General features: G+C 37.8%; 1 protein-coding gene and 1 pseudogene across 1 annotated transcript in view; one reads left to right on the top strand and one right to left on the bottom strand.

Annotated features, from left to right (window-relative positions):
* Window positions 1–4283: 4283 nt before the first annotated feature.
* Window positions 4284–20238, bottom strand: part of LOC145484275 (uncharacterized) — a 49599-nt gene continuing 33644 nt past the window's right edge. The window contains exons 7-8 of the mRNA XM_081462918.1: window positions 5274–5400; window positions 4284–5095 (exon numbers count right to left, since the gene is read on the bottom strand). Of these exons, the coding sequence (XP_081319044.1) occupies window positions 4574–5095; window positions 5274–5400 (649 nt within the window). The 3' untranslated portion in view covers window positions 4284–4573. The remainder of the gene's footprint in view (window positions 5096–5273; window positions 5401–20238) is intronic.
* LOC145484283 (putative skeletal organic matrix protein 5) lies at window positions 11809–14092 on the top strand (annotated as a pseudogene).

Here is a 20238-nt window from a genome sequence, read left to right as displayed (position 1 = left end):
GTCCAGCCTCCATGTCCACATCCAAAATCTCCCAAGTGACAGAGAACGGAGATTGGTTTCGAGTTTAAATCAAGTGTAACCAGCAAACTCGTGTTCGACCTGTCAGGCATATTTTAAAAATATGTAGGATTACAAACAAAACTAAACCTTGCAGAAAACAGAATTTAGACTTGTAAAAGCAAAGTGCCTTACTTGTAAACTTTATAGAATTCATGGCAGGACCTCAGTGAGGCTGAAAAAGACAAAAAAAGAAACCCAAGCCAAATGACAGCAATTGTATTTCATATTAAACACATCATCGCCCTTCTGGGCTGTAACTCTTCATTAGCCCTTCTTCAACACACGGTGAAAGTTCCAACTCTTGGCACATTCAGATAACGACATTTGTCCTCCACAAAAATATGTTGTCGAACAGTCTGCAGAGGAGAAGAGGAGGTACCTTGAAGCAAAACATTTGAACCTGTGATGAAATCAAACGAAAGTAAAAAAAAAAAAAAAACAACTCGAAGGTTTTCTTTAAGACAACAGCTATGCCTCAAGCGAACTGTTGATAAACTCCATATTTTTTTAAAAAAATAAACTGTAAGGTTCACCTTCCAATTAATCTTTCGTGTTCATTGAATGATAAGTGTATAAAGGCGGAGTTCCGGCCGAAGGGCCTACAAAAGGAGCACCATAATTGCAGGAAGAGAACCACAGGCATGTATGGAACTAAATGGCTCTAAACCACCTCCAAGAACCCAGAGACATCAAAACAACGCAATGCAAACATAAGGTAAGTCATTTTATTCAAGTTATTTTCTACACGTAGCATTTAGAGTAATTTTCCAAGCATTCTCATACATTGTCTTACAAACGGCTGAAATTGTCACGCAATCGCCAACAGCATAATGTCACGTATTAATCGCATACAACGTCTGGGCCGCCCGTGCTTCGATCAACTCGAACAACGATTTCGATTTTGTCGGTTGAGCTATCAAAACTCCTTGTCTATTTTATTTTCGCAGTGTAAAATTTCACTATGTTAAAGAAACACACATGATGTTGGTAGCCTTTTGGCGTTGGTGAAAATTGTTGCAGCATCTCAGCACAAAAGACAACGAAAGAAACCTTTGTCAGGATTGACAATTCAAAACACCGACTCGGACTTGAAAGTGCACGCGCTGCACTATGCAAATGAGCTACTCAAAAACTTTTGCAAACTCGCCAAACAAACAGAAACGATAAGAAACTATCAAAAACAGGTTTTGGTTATGATTAATTATAAGCATTGTTTGGGAATCAAATTAACTCGATACCAGAGTAAAGAGTTTTCTTTCATAACTTTTCTTCACAGAGCAAACGCAAAAGTTTACGCGTTCAAATAGCGCGAGCAGATATTATTCATTCACAGCGCGAAATTGAAGTCTTGTTTTCGACCCCGAAAACTCACCTTTTCCATCAACTCAGGGCATAAAACGACATATAAGAGCCCTTGATCTTATTCCTTGCCTTATTCTCTGCCATCGCTGTGAAAAATCTGCAAGAGAATCTCGCAACCCTCACCATTTGATCACGCAACGTGACAACACCCACGCAAGAGCCCCTGACATGTGCGTTGATCCGCGCGGATATATAACGTCAGGGTGGTGCAGTTTGTTCTAAAAATAGAAAAATTGTCCCATATCATAGGTGCGCGCGGATCCCAAGACTTACGGTCTCCTTCCCCGATTACGGCTCCTGGTAGGGCTCATCAGGTTTTCGCTAAAATTCAAACAGCAGAGGTAAATACCCTGAATACCTCATGCACTCATCTGGTCAATATCACAAAACATTACAAAAAAAAAAAAAAAAAAAATCAAACGGTGACCACTCTGCCTCGTTGTTGGTAATAAAGCAAATCTGCTGTAAAGTAGATTTATGATCTATACTTTAAAGCAAATCAACTTCTCTGCTCATTTTGCATAACCACTTAATTTAGTCCACATTCGCTCCACTATCCCCCAGTATCGAATCCAAAGCAATTACGTCTAAAAATCGCACCTCATTTAAGTTTGATGCGAAGGTTAATAATTTGAAAAGGAAATATGGAATATAACAGCTGTCTAACCTAAATAACGATGATATCATATTTTACTTTAGTTATCGCGATGCACATAAACGACAGGATTTTATCATACACGGACTCTAACAATTCCAAATAAAGTTCTCGGTATGCTTGGAGTCCAAAGATCGCATCTCTTAGTAAAAAGTTAAATAACTTGAAAAGGCCACATGGAATATCACAGCTGTATAACCTGGATGACGATTGTGTCATCTTAGTTATCACGATGTATATAAGCGACCGGATTTCATCATTATGCAATACAGGGGCTCTGACGATTCCAAATATACTTCACGGTAGATTGTAATTCTTTGACTCTATCGAAATACGTTTTTGAACTTTTCTTGTTACGAGACGTCTGTCACTTTTTTCGTTTGTCACATGTTTCAGATATACATTTTCCACAAGGAAGCGCAATGAGTGTATTTTAGTTCTGTTCAAATCTCATAACAAATTTTACTTTTCACTGATCTACCGTTCAAGCTGACCCATAGAGTAAAATTTTCAGAGTGAATGTGTTACAGGCGATTGTCTTACGCTTCGAATTGAATTTATTGTTGAAACCGAATCGGTTTTAGTACCTACACTTAAATGGGGGAGGGAAAAAGGAAAGACTGAAAAACAATCTTTGTGATATTTTGTAGTCGTTAAATATCAGTTGAACTCACCTTTCACGGAAGTGGCCCCGGGAATCACGAGTGAGGATAACACGATTAACAGCCAGCTCAGGCGATCAAAAAACATAGCGACAGGACCTTTTGATGCTTCCACACGTTGGTCACTTTTGAATTAAGAAATACAAACTAAACTTATTGCATTTTAGAATTCAGCATGGAAGACTCAATAAAGCCTATTGCCCATCTGTCACGAGTGTTTTGATCTCTATATTGCCTTTGGAATTATTCATTGTAATCAAATGGAAAGCTGTGTGTTTACACATTCTGTTTTAATTTACTTTTAAATAAAGTTAAAGGTAATTCCCTTACCGATGTGAATTTCGCAGTTCAACACCAGTTTATGACATAATTCTCTTGTGAGAACATAAATTAAATGTAATTTTGATCGTACAGGTTATGATTTTTTCTCGAAAACTGTTATAGGAATGGTAAAACAAAAAAAAACATAGCTCGGCAGAATAAATTAAAATAATAAATTATTCACTAAAAAATAAAGTACGTGTTAAAAGCAAACAAGAATATTTCAAAGCAAACCCGAAACTGTAAAACTGAGCAAACTTCGACAGAAGGCTCTCTTTGGGTGTCGGAGACTGAAATGTTATATTAACGTACAGATGCAAAATAAACATATTTAAAAGGAGACCTGATCAAATAAGTGTGTGTAACTTAAAGGTGTTGCTTTTCCCTGCTTTGTTTTGGCGAAGCGTAAAATGAAACAACAGAAGTGACTCTATGGTTTAGAGTAGTTCGCACCAAAGATGAAAATTCGATCTCTTTTACCTACGGTATTAATAGAACGCCTTGCGACCTTTATTTTGCATAGTAAAAATGATAGAAAAACTTATTAGGCCTCAAAGCGGAAAGGGGAACTGTTAATAAGTAATACTACCTGCTGTTTGTTAGCCAGTAAAATAATCAATCCTCCAAAATTTAATCAACGATCGTCACATGAATACATAGTGTCAATTATTTAGAGCGAGTCGCTGACTTAAAAAAAAGAGTCTCCGCCTGGGGACTATACTCAAAAGAAGACTTCAACCTTGCCCCCCCCCCCCCCCCCCCTCCTCCTCAAAAAAAAAAAAAAAAAAAAAAATAAGCACACACACACATGGATTCGAATCGTCTAATTTTCAACACAATAGCGACACAACTGTCAATTACTTTAAAATTAATGTTATAGGGAAAAGCAACGACAACTACTTTCATGGAAAAGAATATTGGCATACAACTTTTTGATTGGTATAAATAATAAAATTTCATAATCTTCCTAAACTTTGTTCTGTGCAGTGTATCGTGACGTAAGAAATTTAAAGAATTCCTTTCTTTATTGTATTTACTGCCCGTAGCTGTCTACTCGCTATGGAGTTTAAGTAACCACGACGGCGAGGGCGAGGACAACGTCGTTTAAAAGTTGACGTTAGATTTGGAAAACGAGTCTTGCGATACTCTAAGGTAATATACTTTGTTAACAATGTCTCAAGACTGAATCTGGAACACAGCGACAAATTCGAACTAGAAATTTAACAAATTAGCCGCTGTGGTTCACGATCATCAGACAACGCAGAATTCGGTCAGTTCACGTTGTTGTTTTGCAGAGGAAGGCATAGAAATGTACCAAGAATTGTAACGTACGCGTACAGCCATTGTTCTGCTCATTAAACCTTTTGTTAAGTGACGTTCCCGTCCCCGTTGTAGGTTTTTAAACCCCCTAATAGTTTCTAGCAATAAGCATAATCTTTTCTACATATTATAAGTTAGATTGCACGCACATCACTAAAAAGGTAGTTTCTTTTAGACTCCATTCTTGTCAATGTCACTGCACCAAGACATATCCCATGGCTTTGATTAGTTTGTTTCCATTATCTCCACCAGCGGATGCCCCGTTTCCACACGTGCTGGTGTCATCAGGACGCCCGCCTGTACCAAACCCGATACTGGAATCACACGAATTACAATTATTTTGTTCGTTGCCGAGGATACCGATCCTGGCTTTAGCGGAGTTAGCATGACTACCATGTACGGCATTGAACCCTTCTTTGTTGCACTTAGGTTGCAAAGAGGCCTGCGAGCCAATCAGCGTCTTCCACGTGTTACGACCCAGTGAAGTGCCGCGGTATTGACCGTCAGCAATCAGTGAGTACAGAGAGCTGGCCTGCTTGTTGACCACAATGAAGTTAATCTGTTGGTCGATCTTCATACCAAGACAAATCTTTGAGAAAGATGTGTTCCAGTAGGTCGGTAACTTGGTCTCCTGTAAGTCAAACCCAGTTCTCCCTCCAGGAAGGTTGTATTCAGTTTTGTTACTCCAGTATCCTGAGTCATAATGAAAGGTGTCCTGAGGAAGAATAAAAATGTGCTATTATTAATGAATCACATCACATGCTAAAAAGGTCATAAACGCCTGTTTTAAGTATGTCAGTGCTTGTGCTACCAAACTTGTGTCTTGTTAGTGAATTAATGTACATACTGGAGAATGTCCTATATGACATACAGGGGAAAATAAGGCAATCGACCTTGTTGCCGTCAATCTTCAAGACCGGCGTCCATCCTCCATCTCCACATCCAAAGTCTCCCATGTGACAGAGAACAGAAACTGATTTTAAGTCTACAAGGAGTGTAACCAACTGACTCACGTTCAATCTGTTGAATGTAAATAATAATTTTAGGATTGCACCTAGCTACAGAAAGAGGAGAGAAATGAATTTGAACGTTTCTGTGATCAAAAAAAGACTTGTAGACAGTGGCTTACTTGTACAGGTCATGCAGGTCCTTGCATGACCTAACAGCTGAAAGAGACAGAAAAATATGCAACTTAAGAAACGTATCATTAATTTAATACAGGCAAATATTTGATCTGCCAGACTCTAAGCCCTGGTTTTCACTGCATAAAATTGCCAGGAGCGGCATTTACATAACCTAAGACATTTGTACGCCACTCGCCTTTTATTCAATCTCGTTCTCAGCCGAGGCCATGATTCTATTATTATATTATTATATTATTTTAGAAGTTCTTTTGTCTTAATATAAGCGCCATCTTTGTTTGCTCCATTATAAAATCTCGTGCTTTTAGGTCTTTTATAGTTAACTTAATTTGATATAAATTATGTATTGAATAATATATAGAGCATATTACATGCCCTCGCGTGGATACGAATTTTATCTTCGAGTGCTTAACTCGATATCTCACGAGTGAGGGAAGTGAACGAGTGAGATATTAAGTTGAACACGAGAAGATAAAATTCGTATCCACAAGCGGGCGTGTAATATTCTGTTTATTATATAAACATACTAATGACGACGTTTTTGACGAATTTCCGAAGATTTCCGACCACTTTCCGAAGATTTTCCAAAATTGTTCCAAAGGCCAGAGGAACGCTTCCAAACATTTTCGGAACATTTCTGAAGATTGCCGAGGATTACCGAAGGCGAACGAAGAAGATCCTAAGATGTTTCGATCATATATCAACAAATTTAAGTGTAGTTAAAGGGACAAAAGAAAACTGTTATCAAAAAGGAATGACACCTCCACCGTGTGAAAGATAAAAATAGTATCTTCACTGCGCACGATGAAGATTTGATTTTTTAGTAAAAGGAAAAATCCTGGTATTTCACTGGTGTTTATATAATGACTAGGTATCTGGCTTAAATTTCGTTAAGAATATGCCCAGAATTTTCACAGAAACAAATACATAAATTTTCTAAGCATGCGCTTATTTTTTATGTCCGCAAACGTTCATCCTAGGCCCTTAGGGACCCAGGCATTATATCATATTAGATCTACCTTTGTCGCAATATTCTCCAATAAAACTTTTCTGACAAAGGCATTCAAAAGTGTAAGCTTGATAGTTCGTCAGGCAGATACCTCCATTTTGACACGGTGAGGAAGAGCAAGGAGACTAAACATACAAAAACAGTAATGTTATATAAAAGACATTTTCAAAACGGGATGCCATTCTTTACATGAAGATTACGTTCTTCCCTTTGGTACGCTACTTACATGTACACATTTATATATTTTTGGTGCAGATAGAGTTGTTATAAAAACAAAATTCCCAGGGGTCTGATCTAAAAGCTAGGAAGATTACATGGTGATTGATTGAGACTCCACTAAGGGTCCAATGAGTTGAACATGTCGTGATAATAGAAAATCGCTTTTTAATGATCCAAGTAACACAAAGTAATGGCATGATGCTAGCAGGTACTTCCCTTAAGAAACATACCGGACCACAAAAAATACACTTTTTGTCCAGGCCCAGCTTTCTCCTCTTTTCGTCTTTCAGAGCGAGGAGAGAAAAACGTTTGGGAGCGAGGGGGCGACGCTCGCACAGAACTATAATACTGAAAGCAGGCTAAAGCACTGAAAACTTTCTTTACCTCGATGTAGTAGTGATGCGCACTTATGTTTGCTTTGTACACCGCAGGGTCTCTGTATTTATCAGAAGATAGCAACTCGCACCAACGTTTTCCATTGGCTGCTTTGGACGCTGCCAGGTTCACAGAAAAGCACAAAGGATTTCTGACGCATTCAAAGGCGCAATCAAAGATGTCCCATACGTCCACTGTTTCAACTCTCTCCACATTCAGATGATGAAATTCGTCTGTCACAAAGACACGCTGTCTAGTCGATTGTAAGGAAGGAGGGTAGACACCCTCTTGAGGTGAAATGTTTGATCCTGTTTAAAAAAATGACAAAAATAACCAATATCGAGTCTAAAATGCTGGTTGAATTGGTTTGTGCAGTTTATAGAAGTGCTATCACTAACTGCATTTAATTTTTTTAAGATATTGTTATTATTCCACGTGTTTATCTGCATTGAGAGATTTACCATTGTATTCCATTATTTAACTGCTTTTATCAAGGGCTATAGTACAGTATAACAACGCCTCGGGTGACTTAAGTTCGTTTGCACATGATCTGCCAAAAAAAAAATTATCGGCGATGGGCTACAGAGAGAAATGAAAGATTGAGGTGTGCTGTTTTACAAGGAATAAGATATGTCGGTCAAAGTGAACTCAAAGTCAATTTTCGCATTACCAATATTGTTGACGAATTCCAAAATTGTTTAACCCTATTCAGCCCGGTTTTCTTTCGGTCATGAGCCTGGGGAGGGAAGCTTCCTACCGCCCCCCCCCCTCTCCCGTCCCCCCCCCCTCCACTTACATGTATGTATCTTCAAGAATGTTGACTCAATGGCAACGAAACCTAACTGCGATGCAAAGCAAACTTGTCTACTTTAGTGGTTTATTCGGGAAATTTTGTCGTGCCTAAATGACGTTAAATTTCCAAATGACCGCCATCACGAATTCCCAAATTTTATAAATATGTTTAATTTTGGTATTTTGGTTTTCTCTACTTGACGACATGAATACGATATTGCTAACAAATAAGTGCAGTGAAAAAGAAGAGGAAAGGGCAAAATATAGTATGTCCTTTTTAATTAAGTACATTTATTCTAAGATCAAAGAAAACTAGTGTAAGAGAGTTAAGAGCAGCTTCGCCTAAATATCAACTAGACTTGGAAATAGCGAAAAAATCGAATTTCTTCAAACTCGCCCAGAATGAAGCCCTACGGGCACTAGCTACAAAAATATTGTTTTAAGTTCCATAAATCAAAAATTATTTTTCTGCGCAATTTTTTCGTTTCGATGTCCCAAATCGGCCAAAATCGATCGAAAATGAGCGGCATATTCAGAGGCTCGTAAACTCAAAAGTAAAAATCTTCATAACAAACTGATTACACGTTGTATTTGTACTTCCTTTCTTGTATATTTAGAGCTAAACAGATCGCGATTTGATTAGAACCAAAATATTTCATGATTTTTCTAAATTAACGACCCAAGACAGCTAAACGAGAGGTCTACATTTAGCCTATTTTCAAATGCTAAAAAGGCGTTCTGGTACACGACTTTTCCCAAAACGACTTCTTTGGTCTGAAAGAGCATTGTTTCTTCTTCAAATTAGTGAAATAAAATTTTTGGGTAAATAAAAAAGCGAGCGCTGAGATAGCGAACTAAATGCAGTACTTCTTCCTGAAAACGTGACCTTTGAGCCAAGCGTAACGAAACCGAATATTGCAAGAAAACCCGGAAGAAAAGCAAACGCTTCGTTATTTTGAAACATTTTCAAGTGATGTCTCTCCGAAACCATTATTGCAAGAAACTATTTCCAGATATGAAATCTTACAGGGTCAAAGAAGGAGCTAAAGGGCGCATTTTGACACAATAACTTTGTTTGCTGAGAATTGAAGTCAATGACACATTGAAATTTGCGAACTTGAACTATGTTACCCGATACTTACCTGAATATTTATACTGATTTATAGAAGAGTCGTCTTCTTGGATTAACCTTCAAAAGAAGCTGGATCCACATTTGGAAACAAATGTTTAATGTTCCGTGACCTGTCCGCTGCTATAAATTCCATGCACATGCCGACCGCATGTTTGTCGTAGAACTAACTGAACTCCACTGACAGTTTCCATAGGCAACCCCAAAATAAACAATGCCGCAAAATGTAAAGTGAAATTGGCTGTCTTCGGGAACAGTTAGAAGCTAGAGTCAAGATCCATTACCTTTAAAAAGTGCTTGATTTTATTTGTTTGTGTCGACTTTGTTCACGCAGTATTTCTTACTGTCACGTTCGAATACCGCAAATCGGTCACGCGAAAATACTGCAGACCGTGCAGACTTGTTTGAGCCTTTAATTTTGACTCTTTTTTTTGGCGCTAGTTACAAAATGGTGTTCAATATATCTGAAAGTTTGTCATTTATCAACAGGCAGCACAAGCGCAGTATGTGACTTTTGATTCAATAGACAAACGCGTAAAAGACTTTGTATGGGAAACTTACTTAGTCTGCACGGTCTGCAGTGTTTTGGCGTGACTGATACACAGTATTCGAACGTGACAGTAACTACTGAGTGAACGAAGTAAAATCAAGCACTTTTTAAAGGCAATGGAACGTGACTCTAGCTTCTAACTGTTCACGAAGACAGCCAATTTCACTTTACATTTTGCGGCATTGTGTATTTTGGGGTTGCCTATGGAAACTGTCAGTGGAGTTCAGTTAGTTTTACGACAAACATGCAGTCGGCATGTGCATGGAATTTATAGCAGCGGGCAGGTCACGGAACATTAACCATTTCTTCTTTTAGAGGTTTCCAAAACTGGATCCAGCATCTTTTGAAGGCTAATCCAAGAAGACGATTCTGCTATAAATATAAATATTCAGGTAAGTATCGGCTAACATAGTGCAAGTTCGCAAATTTCACTGGAATTCGTTAACGGTCATTGACTTCAATTCTCAGCAAACAAAGTTATTGTGTCAAAATGCGCCCTTTAGCTCCTTCTTTGACCCTGTAAGATTTCATATCTGGAAATAGTTTCTTGCAATAATGGTTTCGGCGAGAAATCACTTGAAAATGTTTCAAAATAACGAAGCGTTTGCTTTTCTTCCGGGTTTTCTTGCAGTATTCGGTTTCCGTTACGCTTGGGTCAAAGGTCACGTTTTCAGGAAGAAGTACTGCATTTAGTTCGCTATCTCAGCGCTCGCGATTTTATTTACCCAAAAATTTTATTTCACTAATTTGAAGAAGAAACAATGCTCTTTCAGACCAAAGAAGTCGTTTTGGGAAAAGTCGTGTACCAGAACGCCTTTTTAGCATTTGAAAATAGGCTAAATGTAGACCTCTTGTTTAGCTGTCTTGGGTTGTTACCTTTGAAAATTCGTCAAATATTTTAGTTCTAATCAAATCGCGATCTGTTTAGCTCTAAATATACAAGAAAGGAAGTACAAATACAACGTGCAATCAGTTTGTTATGAAGATTTTTACTTTTGAGTTTACGAGCCTCTGAATATGCCGCTCATTTTCGATCGATTTTGGCCGATTTGGGGCATCGAACGAAAAAATTGCGTAAAAAAAATAATTTTTGATTTATGGAACTTAAAACAATATTTTTGTAACTAGTGCCCGTAGGGCTTCATTCTGGGCGAGTTTGAAGAAATTCGATTTTTTCGCTATTTCCAAGTCTAGTTGATATTTAGGCGAAGCTGCTCTTAAGAGTAAACACATGGTAAGTTAATGTGTAATGTTGAAATAATTAATACTGAGTTAAAAAAAAAAATTGGTAAAGTGCCTTTTAAAATAGTTTTCTAGTTGGCTTATTCCGTATAAATAAGGGAATGTCATTCCAATAATAGCATCCAATAATAGTTGGGCACAATTTTCTTATATTTCAGAAATACTCAATCGGTAAAAGACTGAAACGAAATTCGAATTCATTAAGCGCTTCTGCCCGCACTGCTTTCAAGTAAAACCCTCCTAATTTAAAAAAAAAAAAATTATAATAAAAACATTTAAGCTATATCCCTATACGTATTAATTCCCTTCGAAAATCACAACAAGTTTTGAATCAATATAGCACTGCTGCACACTGTTCATCAATGCCAGCAGCTTGAAAGCCGACAAATATCTATGAAGTGTCAAACCAAATGTCTTGGACTAGAATCTTGACTTTTTTTTTTTCGATTATGTCGAACGAAATTCTACACGGCTTTTTTAAAGAAGGGCAGCACTAGCGTTGAATTAATTTCTCTGATTCAGCTGCCAAAAGCTATGAATGTACCAGCGCTGAGTATTCTTCGCTCAAATAGCGCAGTCAAATGCGAGTTTTAAATCTCAAAATTTGGCCATTTTCTTAATAAGAAAGTGGAATAAGATATTCAGCGATATTTTTGGAAAATAGTGAATGAAGTATAAAAATAGCGGAGCTTACCTTGTGTGCAGGTGGCTTTGAGTAGTGAAAACGCAATTTGCAATTGGAGCCAATGGATAAAAACATAAAACATGGTAAAAAGAATTGTTTTCAAACTGAACATAACAATGTGTTTCAGAGTATCGGAGATATTTTCTTGGTTTCAAATTGCAAAGCATAAGATGAAATGATTAATTTTCAAAAGTCAGTGCTCAGAGTTCGGTACGCATAGTATTAAGGCCTTGCCACATTCAGCTTTTTGCGTTGTTTTCGATCACTTGACGCATTGTATTATTGGTTAATATATTCCAACGATCACAAAAGACTGTGAACAGTTTCTGCAGTAAATACGTTTAGAAAATAGCCCAAAGAAAATACAAGCGCTTATTGGTTAAAATCGTGTTTGTATACACAGAACAAGCACGAGATGTTGACGGCGAGAGCAAAGAGAATTTACATTTTGATGATCAAAGTAAACAAGTTGTTATCTTTTTTTTTTTTCTTTTTCGTCACGGAATTTTCTAAAAGAAATAGAAAACATGTTGTCCGTGTTGCTATCAAGTTACAGAAACACTCATAGAAGTTTGGAAGAACTCAAAGAAGCTGGAAACACTCGCCTGTCGGCTCTTCTTCCCACGCATTTCTCGTTCTCCCAAACTTTTACTCGTGTTCCATAACTCGATAGAAACACGGTACGTTTCTCTCAATTGAAATCAAGAAAATCAATTTCTACTGCACACAATTTTACACGCTTGGTACAACATGTATATTTAGAACTAGTTTAAGCACAGCTAGGCGTCCCAAACTCACGATGTGACGAATCGATCAAATATTAATGATTTATGTACGCGTATTGAGTGGGACGTGACCACCTAAAATGTATGGTGTTGTGTTACACTCTGGGCTGTTGAGATAAAAACGCGCAACGAAATAAAATGTTACTTTTTGTAAAATAAAATAAATAAAATATACTCACCTTGTCTAAGAGGAACAAAGCTTTCCCCTGAAGTTGCAACACTTCCAATCTCCTGTCGCATGAATGATAACTACGTTGGATCATGCGGAGGTGGTGGATGGACGCTGGTCTTGAAGACCGACGGGCCAAGGTAGTGAACAACATTGTGCTTTCTTGTTTGTATTGAATGCCAAACCGGTTGAATGACATTACATGTTGTCGGGCAATTTTTAACCAAATGAATAATTACTGTTTGCATTTAATTTTACCTCGAGTAATAATCATTTTACTACATCAAACCAAGATTGTTATGTGGTATCTGTCATCCCGGATAGGTGTTTTTGGCATTTAGGCGACAGGTTACGCACGTAACAGCGTGAATGAATCAATCAAATGAGGCACCATTCCTTATCCCTATGAGTAGGTAAGGTGTTCAGGTCTCTCTGAGGGAAAGATTCAATCAACTGAAGCGAGGGTTAATTGTTCATTACCTGCTTTTCCCTCTTCCTCATGCTCCGTTATTGCGCTGTGTCAGAAGCTCGTTTTTTAGCATTCTACTTTAGTATTTGCTCTTAATTTTAAAATGAGCGGTACTGTGGTAACTAGTAATAAATGTCTGCAAGCATCATGAAGAGGAAACATTTCTCTTCGCACATCAGTGATTTCCTGCAGTCCTCATCGAGTAGGACTGCTTAGTTTTTAGGTATCATCCCTTTACATGTATTTCTGGTTTTCTATATTTTCTTGCACTCTAACAGTTATTCTTGCGGAGAACTGAGGTAATTTCGACTTGGATCGTCTTAGCACAGGCTTAGTCTAAGTTTTGGCGCTGGATATTATACAGAGGATTAATCAACACTATTTTTCTGTTGCACGGTTCTGTGGAGTAAAGTCATTATGCAGCTGCATTCAATGGCTAATTCCAAAACTGTTTTACAATTTTTTTTTTTTTTCCTCAAAGAGAACCTTCCATTTCAATTCCAGGCTTTGTGCGAACCAAAAATCATTCAGCGTTTCTAGGGGAGAGACTGGGCTTGACCTACAAGATACTAAGTTATCGACCTACTAGGAGACACCCTTCTCCAAGATCTGTCTTGGCATGAAGATCAGCCAACAGATTTACCTCCTCGTTATCAGCAAGCAGGTCAGCTCTCTGTATTCACTGATCACTGACAGGCAATACCGCGCTACCTCACTGGGCCGTAATACGAGGAAGACGTTGATTATTTCACAGGCCTCCTCGCAGTGAACTGTACTAGGGAAAGGTGCAATGTTGTTTCTGACACTGATTGGAAGTCAACGGCAAGATTCGGTTTCCTTGGTAACGATAATCTTAATTACTACGAATGTGAATCTACAATCGGGTTTGGTACAGGGGGATATCAACATGACGATGCTACCTGTGGAAACACAGCTATCAACGGACCAGATAATGGAGACAAACGCATCAAAGCAATGGGATACATTTTGGTGCAGTGATAAGGAAATAATAAATTGCGGCCAAACCCATTATTTCAAACTGCACTCTAACTCATTGGTTATCGACAATGAAGCACATCAAAGCCGTAGTGCCACATGTAATCAACAATGATGGATCTACAGTTGGACCCCGCTAATCATATTCGAACTTGGTTTACATTCAATTAATAGCCTTTGGTTTTTTGTTTTGGGTTTTTTTAAATTGACATAGTGCCAAAGAGATACCATTACAGGACAAAACAACGAAAAGCTCAAATTGTAGTTTTCCAGCTATTTTCTAGAGTGGTCTGTCGTCATAATGACGTTTACTTTCGAACTCTAACAACGGATTGAGTTAGAAATAAACAGGGTTGATTTTAGGCCACGGGAAATAGAAATTAGTTGGAAATAGCGGGGAATTCTAAATAACCGAGTTCGAATTGGCCGATAATGAATAACTGAAAAAAAAACGACAGCAACACCAAAAACAACAACAGGAAGAGTAAATCGAAAGGGAATAGGCTTCAATAGGAGGCCATGGATCGATCATGATCTCCTGGGAATTCGAAATAACCGAGATCGAACTAGCGAAGTCCAACTGCATTTGAGTTTTTGTGTCTGTTGCTGTAGTCGAGTAGAGTCGATATTGAAAGGTAATGCCTCAATTATACAGGGTGGATAAATACGTCTTTAAATCAAACGGAAATTTGTAGCTAAAGTAGATCTTGTTACTGGCCTGAGAAGCAAGTATTCTTTTACCTCAGGATGGCATTAATAAATACTGAAGGAAATTAAACTTGTCACAAAAGAGCTAAGACATGTTTTATCCGTCAGTACTACTTACATGTAGTAACAGCTTCACTTAAAGAACCACTTTGCGTAACTTTAATTTATTTATTTGTTTTATTGTTTATTTTGTAATTTTCACTATTTTCGGGCTGCCACCATTTAAGCAATTTTTTAGTTTCTTTTTTTTTTTTGTTAACTCCCTCCCTCACCTCAAGGGAACTTGCATCTTCAGATAGAGCTGTTTCAATTGACTGTCGAAAATAATCCGGTATCATTGGTTCAAAAACACACGCGACGTTCTCAACCAATCAGATCCGAAACAAAGGCAGATCGTTTTTCCCCTCGACGTAATTAATTTACACTATAATAGAGTTTTAAGGCATGATGTGGCATGTTTTTGCATCGAGTTCCTATTGGCTGCATGATATCGCTGCATCGGTTCTAGCAGTTGCTTTGAGTTCGGATTTACGATGTAAATTAAATATCGCTGTAATAGTTTTGGAGAATCGCGCTTCCGTATTTAATAAGGTACGCTTTCAGTCAAAACGGTAAAGCTAAAGCTCGTAAAGGCAGTATACTGACGCACTAAATCTATAGTCTTACAATATGAATTTCTCATGCAGTTGTTAAAGGTGTTTTCGTTTAAAATCAAACATTACAATATTTCAATTCGCGACTATAGTTATTGGAGTGGAATGGTTATGAAGCCCGGCAAATATCAAAGAAGTAAACAAAGATACCAAGATTTATTTTGGAAGGTCCACGACCATGCACAATCTTTTGTTTTGCGTTCATACACTATGCAGGAGTTACGGAACCAAAACGTTTCTATTTTTTAGTTCCTTGGTCAGTAGTAAACAACTATTGTGTTTTGTGCACGGTCAAGGCCAAACGAGAGAACGAGAACATACAACAAAGAACTTTGTGGAGTTTCATAACCATTCTCCTCTATTAACTATGGTCGTAAAAGGAAACTGTTAAGATGATTTATCTAATAACAGCTTGTTAAGAGCAACATCTTTGTTTGAAATTTCGTTTATTGACTTCTTGTGTATCTGCTTCAAGGTTGGTTTTAGGAAATACATGGCGCCGTACATGTACATTTTGTGGGTAGTTATGGTGTGGTCTTTTCATCCGAGTCAATGCTCGCAAAACTAAAACGCTTCTTATCTTGAATAGTTCTGGACAATTATCTGACTCTCCTGCTCAATTCAACTTCTTTATTGCGCAATATCTATAGCTAGAGTATAGGGTTTCATGCATTCATGGTGGTGTTTTTAAATCCGAAGCTGAGTTCACTAAATCAAATATTGCATTCATTTGGTTCTGACTGTTATATTGTTTTGTTCACGACCTCTAGGAAGAAATGGCGAAGTTTGCCTTAACCTTAAATATTCGACAAATCAACGTGTCAAGGAGACTTCTAAGACCTTGACGATAGTTTCCACTGAAGATAAAACAGATACAGGGGTTGATGGCGCAATTTGCGTGAGCAATAATCCGGGCAACAAACCAATAGCGCACGATGCCACATGAAGGCGAACTAGTGTGATCCCACCCGACGGTCGAAAGAAAATTTAAAACACTGATAGGCAGCCAGCATATTACGAACAGTGAAACAATAGCAACGGCCATCTTTGACACATTTCTTTGCCTTTTTGCCCGTAGGTTTTCAGGGTTGACCGATTGCACGCCTGGGACCTTTTGTGTCTTGAGCTTGAAAAGAATTATTGAGTAAAGAATGGTCATCAACGCAAAAGGTATGTAGAATTCTATTATAGACAGCACTATAATGTAAATTTGTAATATATAATATGAAGACTCATCAAAAACTTCATCCCAACGGACCTCACACGCCAGCTTTTCTGGATACTCAACAAATTTATAGACAAAGTAATGTGGGAACTGGGTAGTTATCGCGAAGATCCAAGTGGCAAGAATCAAGAAAAGACACAACTTTGAGCCGATTAGTGGTGAACGCAGGGGAAATACCACAGCTCCAAATCGATCCACTGCTATCAGAGCCAGGCTCTGGATGGACACAGCAATGGAGACAACTGTTGCAAACGAAATCATTTTACATAAGGTGTGGCCAAGAGTACCACGTATCAGCCAAGAGCCGGCGTTAAGCTCCGTTAGAGCCCATGGAAAGGCGAAAACCGAAAACAGCAGATCAGAAATGGCCATGTTTACGATGAAAAAGTTGACAGTTTTCCTCATGGTTTTCATCTTGCAGACAATTATTCCGACGAAAGAATTTCCAACAAGGGAGGCAACAAGAATAATACTGTAAGCAACGGTACTTCCGATATTTACTGCTCTCAGACTATCGGGACTGAGACACTTTGACGTTGTATTCATGTTGACCTCATACATAGTCGAGTTGATGCGTTATTTCTTTTGAAACTTGGCGACAAATTCTGTTAAAAATTGAAATAAGACAGGTTCAAGGCATTGAACATAGCCAGCAGCAGCTGTTGAACAGGGGCAACAAACACTGTAATGAAATAGACTGTTTTGCATGTATATAGGTTTTTGCCGCTTTATTGTTTCCGCCGAAACAGTGTTATTGATGTTGGAGTAGGGAAATTGCCGTGGATATTATAAATGTTGAAAGGAATTCTGTTGCAAAGTCAATAAGAACAATATTAATTTACACTGAGAACAGAAGAGTAATGGACTTATTTTCTTCTCTTTTTCAAATGCGGTCAAACAGAACGACATGAAAAGCAATTTACTTCACTTTGGCAATCTCGAGCAACGACAGTGCTGTCATTGTGGAAATTTCTCGAGTGTCCTCTTGCGGGTTTGCTTATATGTTTATTTTTTAGCGTTGTCTATGCTGTCAAAGATTACAGACTAACACAAAAAATCACTGGGAAAGAAAGGTAATTTGAATAAGCTATGGCGCCCTAAATTTTTTGCGCAGCCACAGCTGTTATCACTCGATGTCTTCACTTTTTCGCTTTGTAATCCACGAGGAAATGGAGTCCACTGGAAGTCTAGTGTTCAAACTATTTATTCTAATTTAAGTTCATTTATTTCATCTATATCAAACAATGCAAGTTCATTTCGCAATAACCTTGATGAAGAACAACAAACTAGAAGATGGCTTTCAATAAAACAATCCTCAATTTTTTGCCTTAGTGTCTGTCAATTAACTTGCGTAGATTATATCGAGATGACCTTCCTTGTTGAACTTTACTTTGAAAGAAAAAAAAACTTTTCATCAGACAACGAAGTGTGTAAGGAAGTATGAAATTTGCAAGGTTATTGGCTGAGTTACACTCGGTAAGGAGTTTGTCTTTTCACTCGTGCAAACGCATAACGTTTATGAAAGTAAGTTAGGGATCCTCGTTTTTCTCCTTTGATTTAGGTCCCGCGCTTTTCGAGGTTGGCCATGAATCAAAAAGTAACAAATCTCGGTCCGTAGCTTACAATACGGACCTCGTAACTGTAACCTCTTTAGCGGTTTATAAAACAGGAATTTCTTTTATATCAACAAAAGGAAAAATATTTTTTTATCGTCAATTACCCTTGTTACGATTACTTTTCTTTGAGCAGCGATTGGTCGATCACAAAGTCTGTGGAAGTTGATTATTTCAAAGTTGGTTTACGAGTTGGTTTGCTGAATATTTAACAATAATTCGCCGAAGGCGAAGTGAACATTGGTGAATATTCATCGCGACAGAGTCGAGGTTAATATTCACTAATGTTCACTGAGCCTTAGCCAACGAGGACTTCGGAATGACGGCCTAAAACTTAAAAACACAGACGCATTGCATACACGTATACAGCCGTAGTTCTAATAATAAGCGTACATTTACATCGATTGTGAATCAATTTACTCATCGAGTTCGGCATGCAGTAAGGCAAGCAAGCAAAACACTACCAAAAATAATTTCATCCAGTACCTTTGTTTTATGGTTGTTGACTTCATTCACGGTTGTCATTACCTTCTGAAACATGGATAGCTTTAGTTTGAAGAAAAATAAATTTCGGTCAATTGATCTGACCTGCTGGCGATCAACATAACCAATGCGTTTAATTTACGGTTATTAAATTCCTTGAATACGAGTTCTTGAAAGGCTTTTTGGTCCAAGGGCGACAGCGGTCATTTTAAAAATTCTCCATGTTTTGAAATATCCTTGGCTTAAGGTGATGTCTTCCGAATAAAAGAAAAATTCGTTCAGCAACTCTCGGCCATGTTTACCAAGTTTATCAACAGTAATTGGTCCGCGATTCTAGCAAGTTTTGATCCGTATATTGTTAACCAAATTACGTTTCGTTTATGTCGTGAATAAGTCGTTTGTAAGTTTCCGCTGGTGGTTAAAATATGTTAGGAGGCGTTTGTTCTAAGTTAGTGCACCAGCTTTCCAGAGTCAGTCGTTAAAAATAATTTGCACTGTAGGTTAAGCATTGAGCAGAGTCCCACTCAATTTTGTTGTTTCTCAGTTGATGTTCAGCAATGTGATTGTTGGCATCGCCGTTTCTCGTTGCTCGTTTGTGTTCAGTCAATCGCGTGTTAAGGCTTCTGCCAGTCTCGCCGATGTAGGATACCTAACACTGGCACGGAGGACGATCACACTATACAGACTAATGATGGACTATTTATAAGGAACATAACATTTTTAAAAAGCTAAATTTAAAGGAGGGCAGCGAGATTGAGTTCACAATACCATCATGTTCAGTGTGGAAATATTTCGATCCTTGGTAAGTTACAGTTACGTTTCACGTATTTGTTTACAATAAACGATTCTGGCAGAGTAAAATCTAATTTTGCAGCTGTAAATTGAATATTTATCAGATTTATGATGAATGGCTCATCAAATTGCCACATCTGATTCTGTTAAGCAGCTATTTCAGTCTCAGCTACTCCTTACCACTTCCCTAGAGTTCTTCTCCCAGCTAATTCCACATTATAAAAACGAAATCATATGTACGTGTGTCGATCTAGAATTAATAATAGTAACTTTCTTATTCACTCCAGTAAAAATGGTTGCCCACAATCAACAACAATCAAAGTAAAAGATATAAACGCTACATAGATCAAAAAAAAAAAAAAAAAAAAAAATGAGTCGATAAAAAAGTCTAAACTGCTCTCCAAAGCACGACTCTTAAAAACAACCTTAAAAGTTGCAGGTTAAGTTCGGCAAACCCGGTGAGCCCTCCCAGTAAGACCATGTTTTAGTCATAACCAATGAATGTACCGTACCAAGTCTCCGCGCCAAAGTACTAAAACTTTAAGCAATATCGTACTACAAATTCAATCAAAAATTAATGTATTCAACGCTTTAATTAGAAACTGTGTCTACGAAGATATTTTGTCTGGCTTATCATTGCATTTAGTTCTAATGAATGGATCTGCTATGCTAGATCTCCTCACCAATTTACCAAAACTTGAGGCATGTTCTTGCTACTTTAAAGGTGTATTGAATGCTTTTGAAGCTGTTTCTTCGAAGATTTGTTGTTGTGCTTATCATTGAACCAGTATGTATTCCTGGTCTCGATGTAATTTTCTCCAC

This window comes from Orbicella franksi, chromosome 4 (genome assembly GCF_964199315.1).
Source record: "Orbicella franksi chromosome 4, jaOrbFran1.1, whole genome shotgun sequence".
Classification (NCBI taxonomy): Eukaryota; Metazoa; Cnidaria; class Anthozoa; order Scleractinia; family Merulinidae; genus Orbicella; species Orbicella franksi.
Note: the sequence above shows the minus strand (reverse complement) of the source record. Positions and strands in the feature narration are given on the sequence as shown.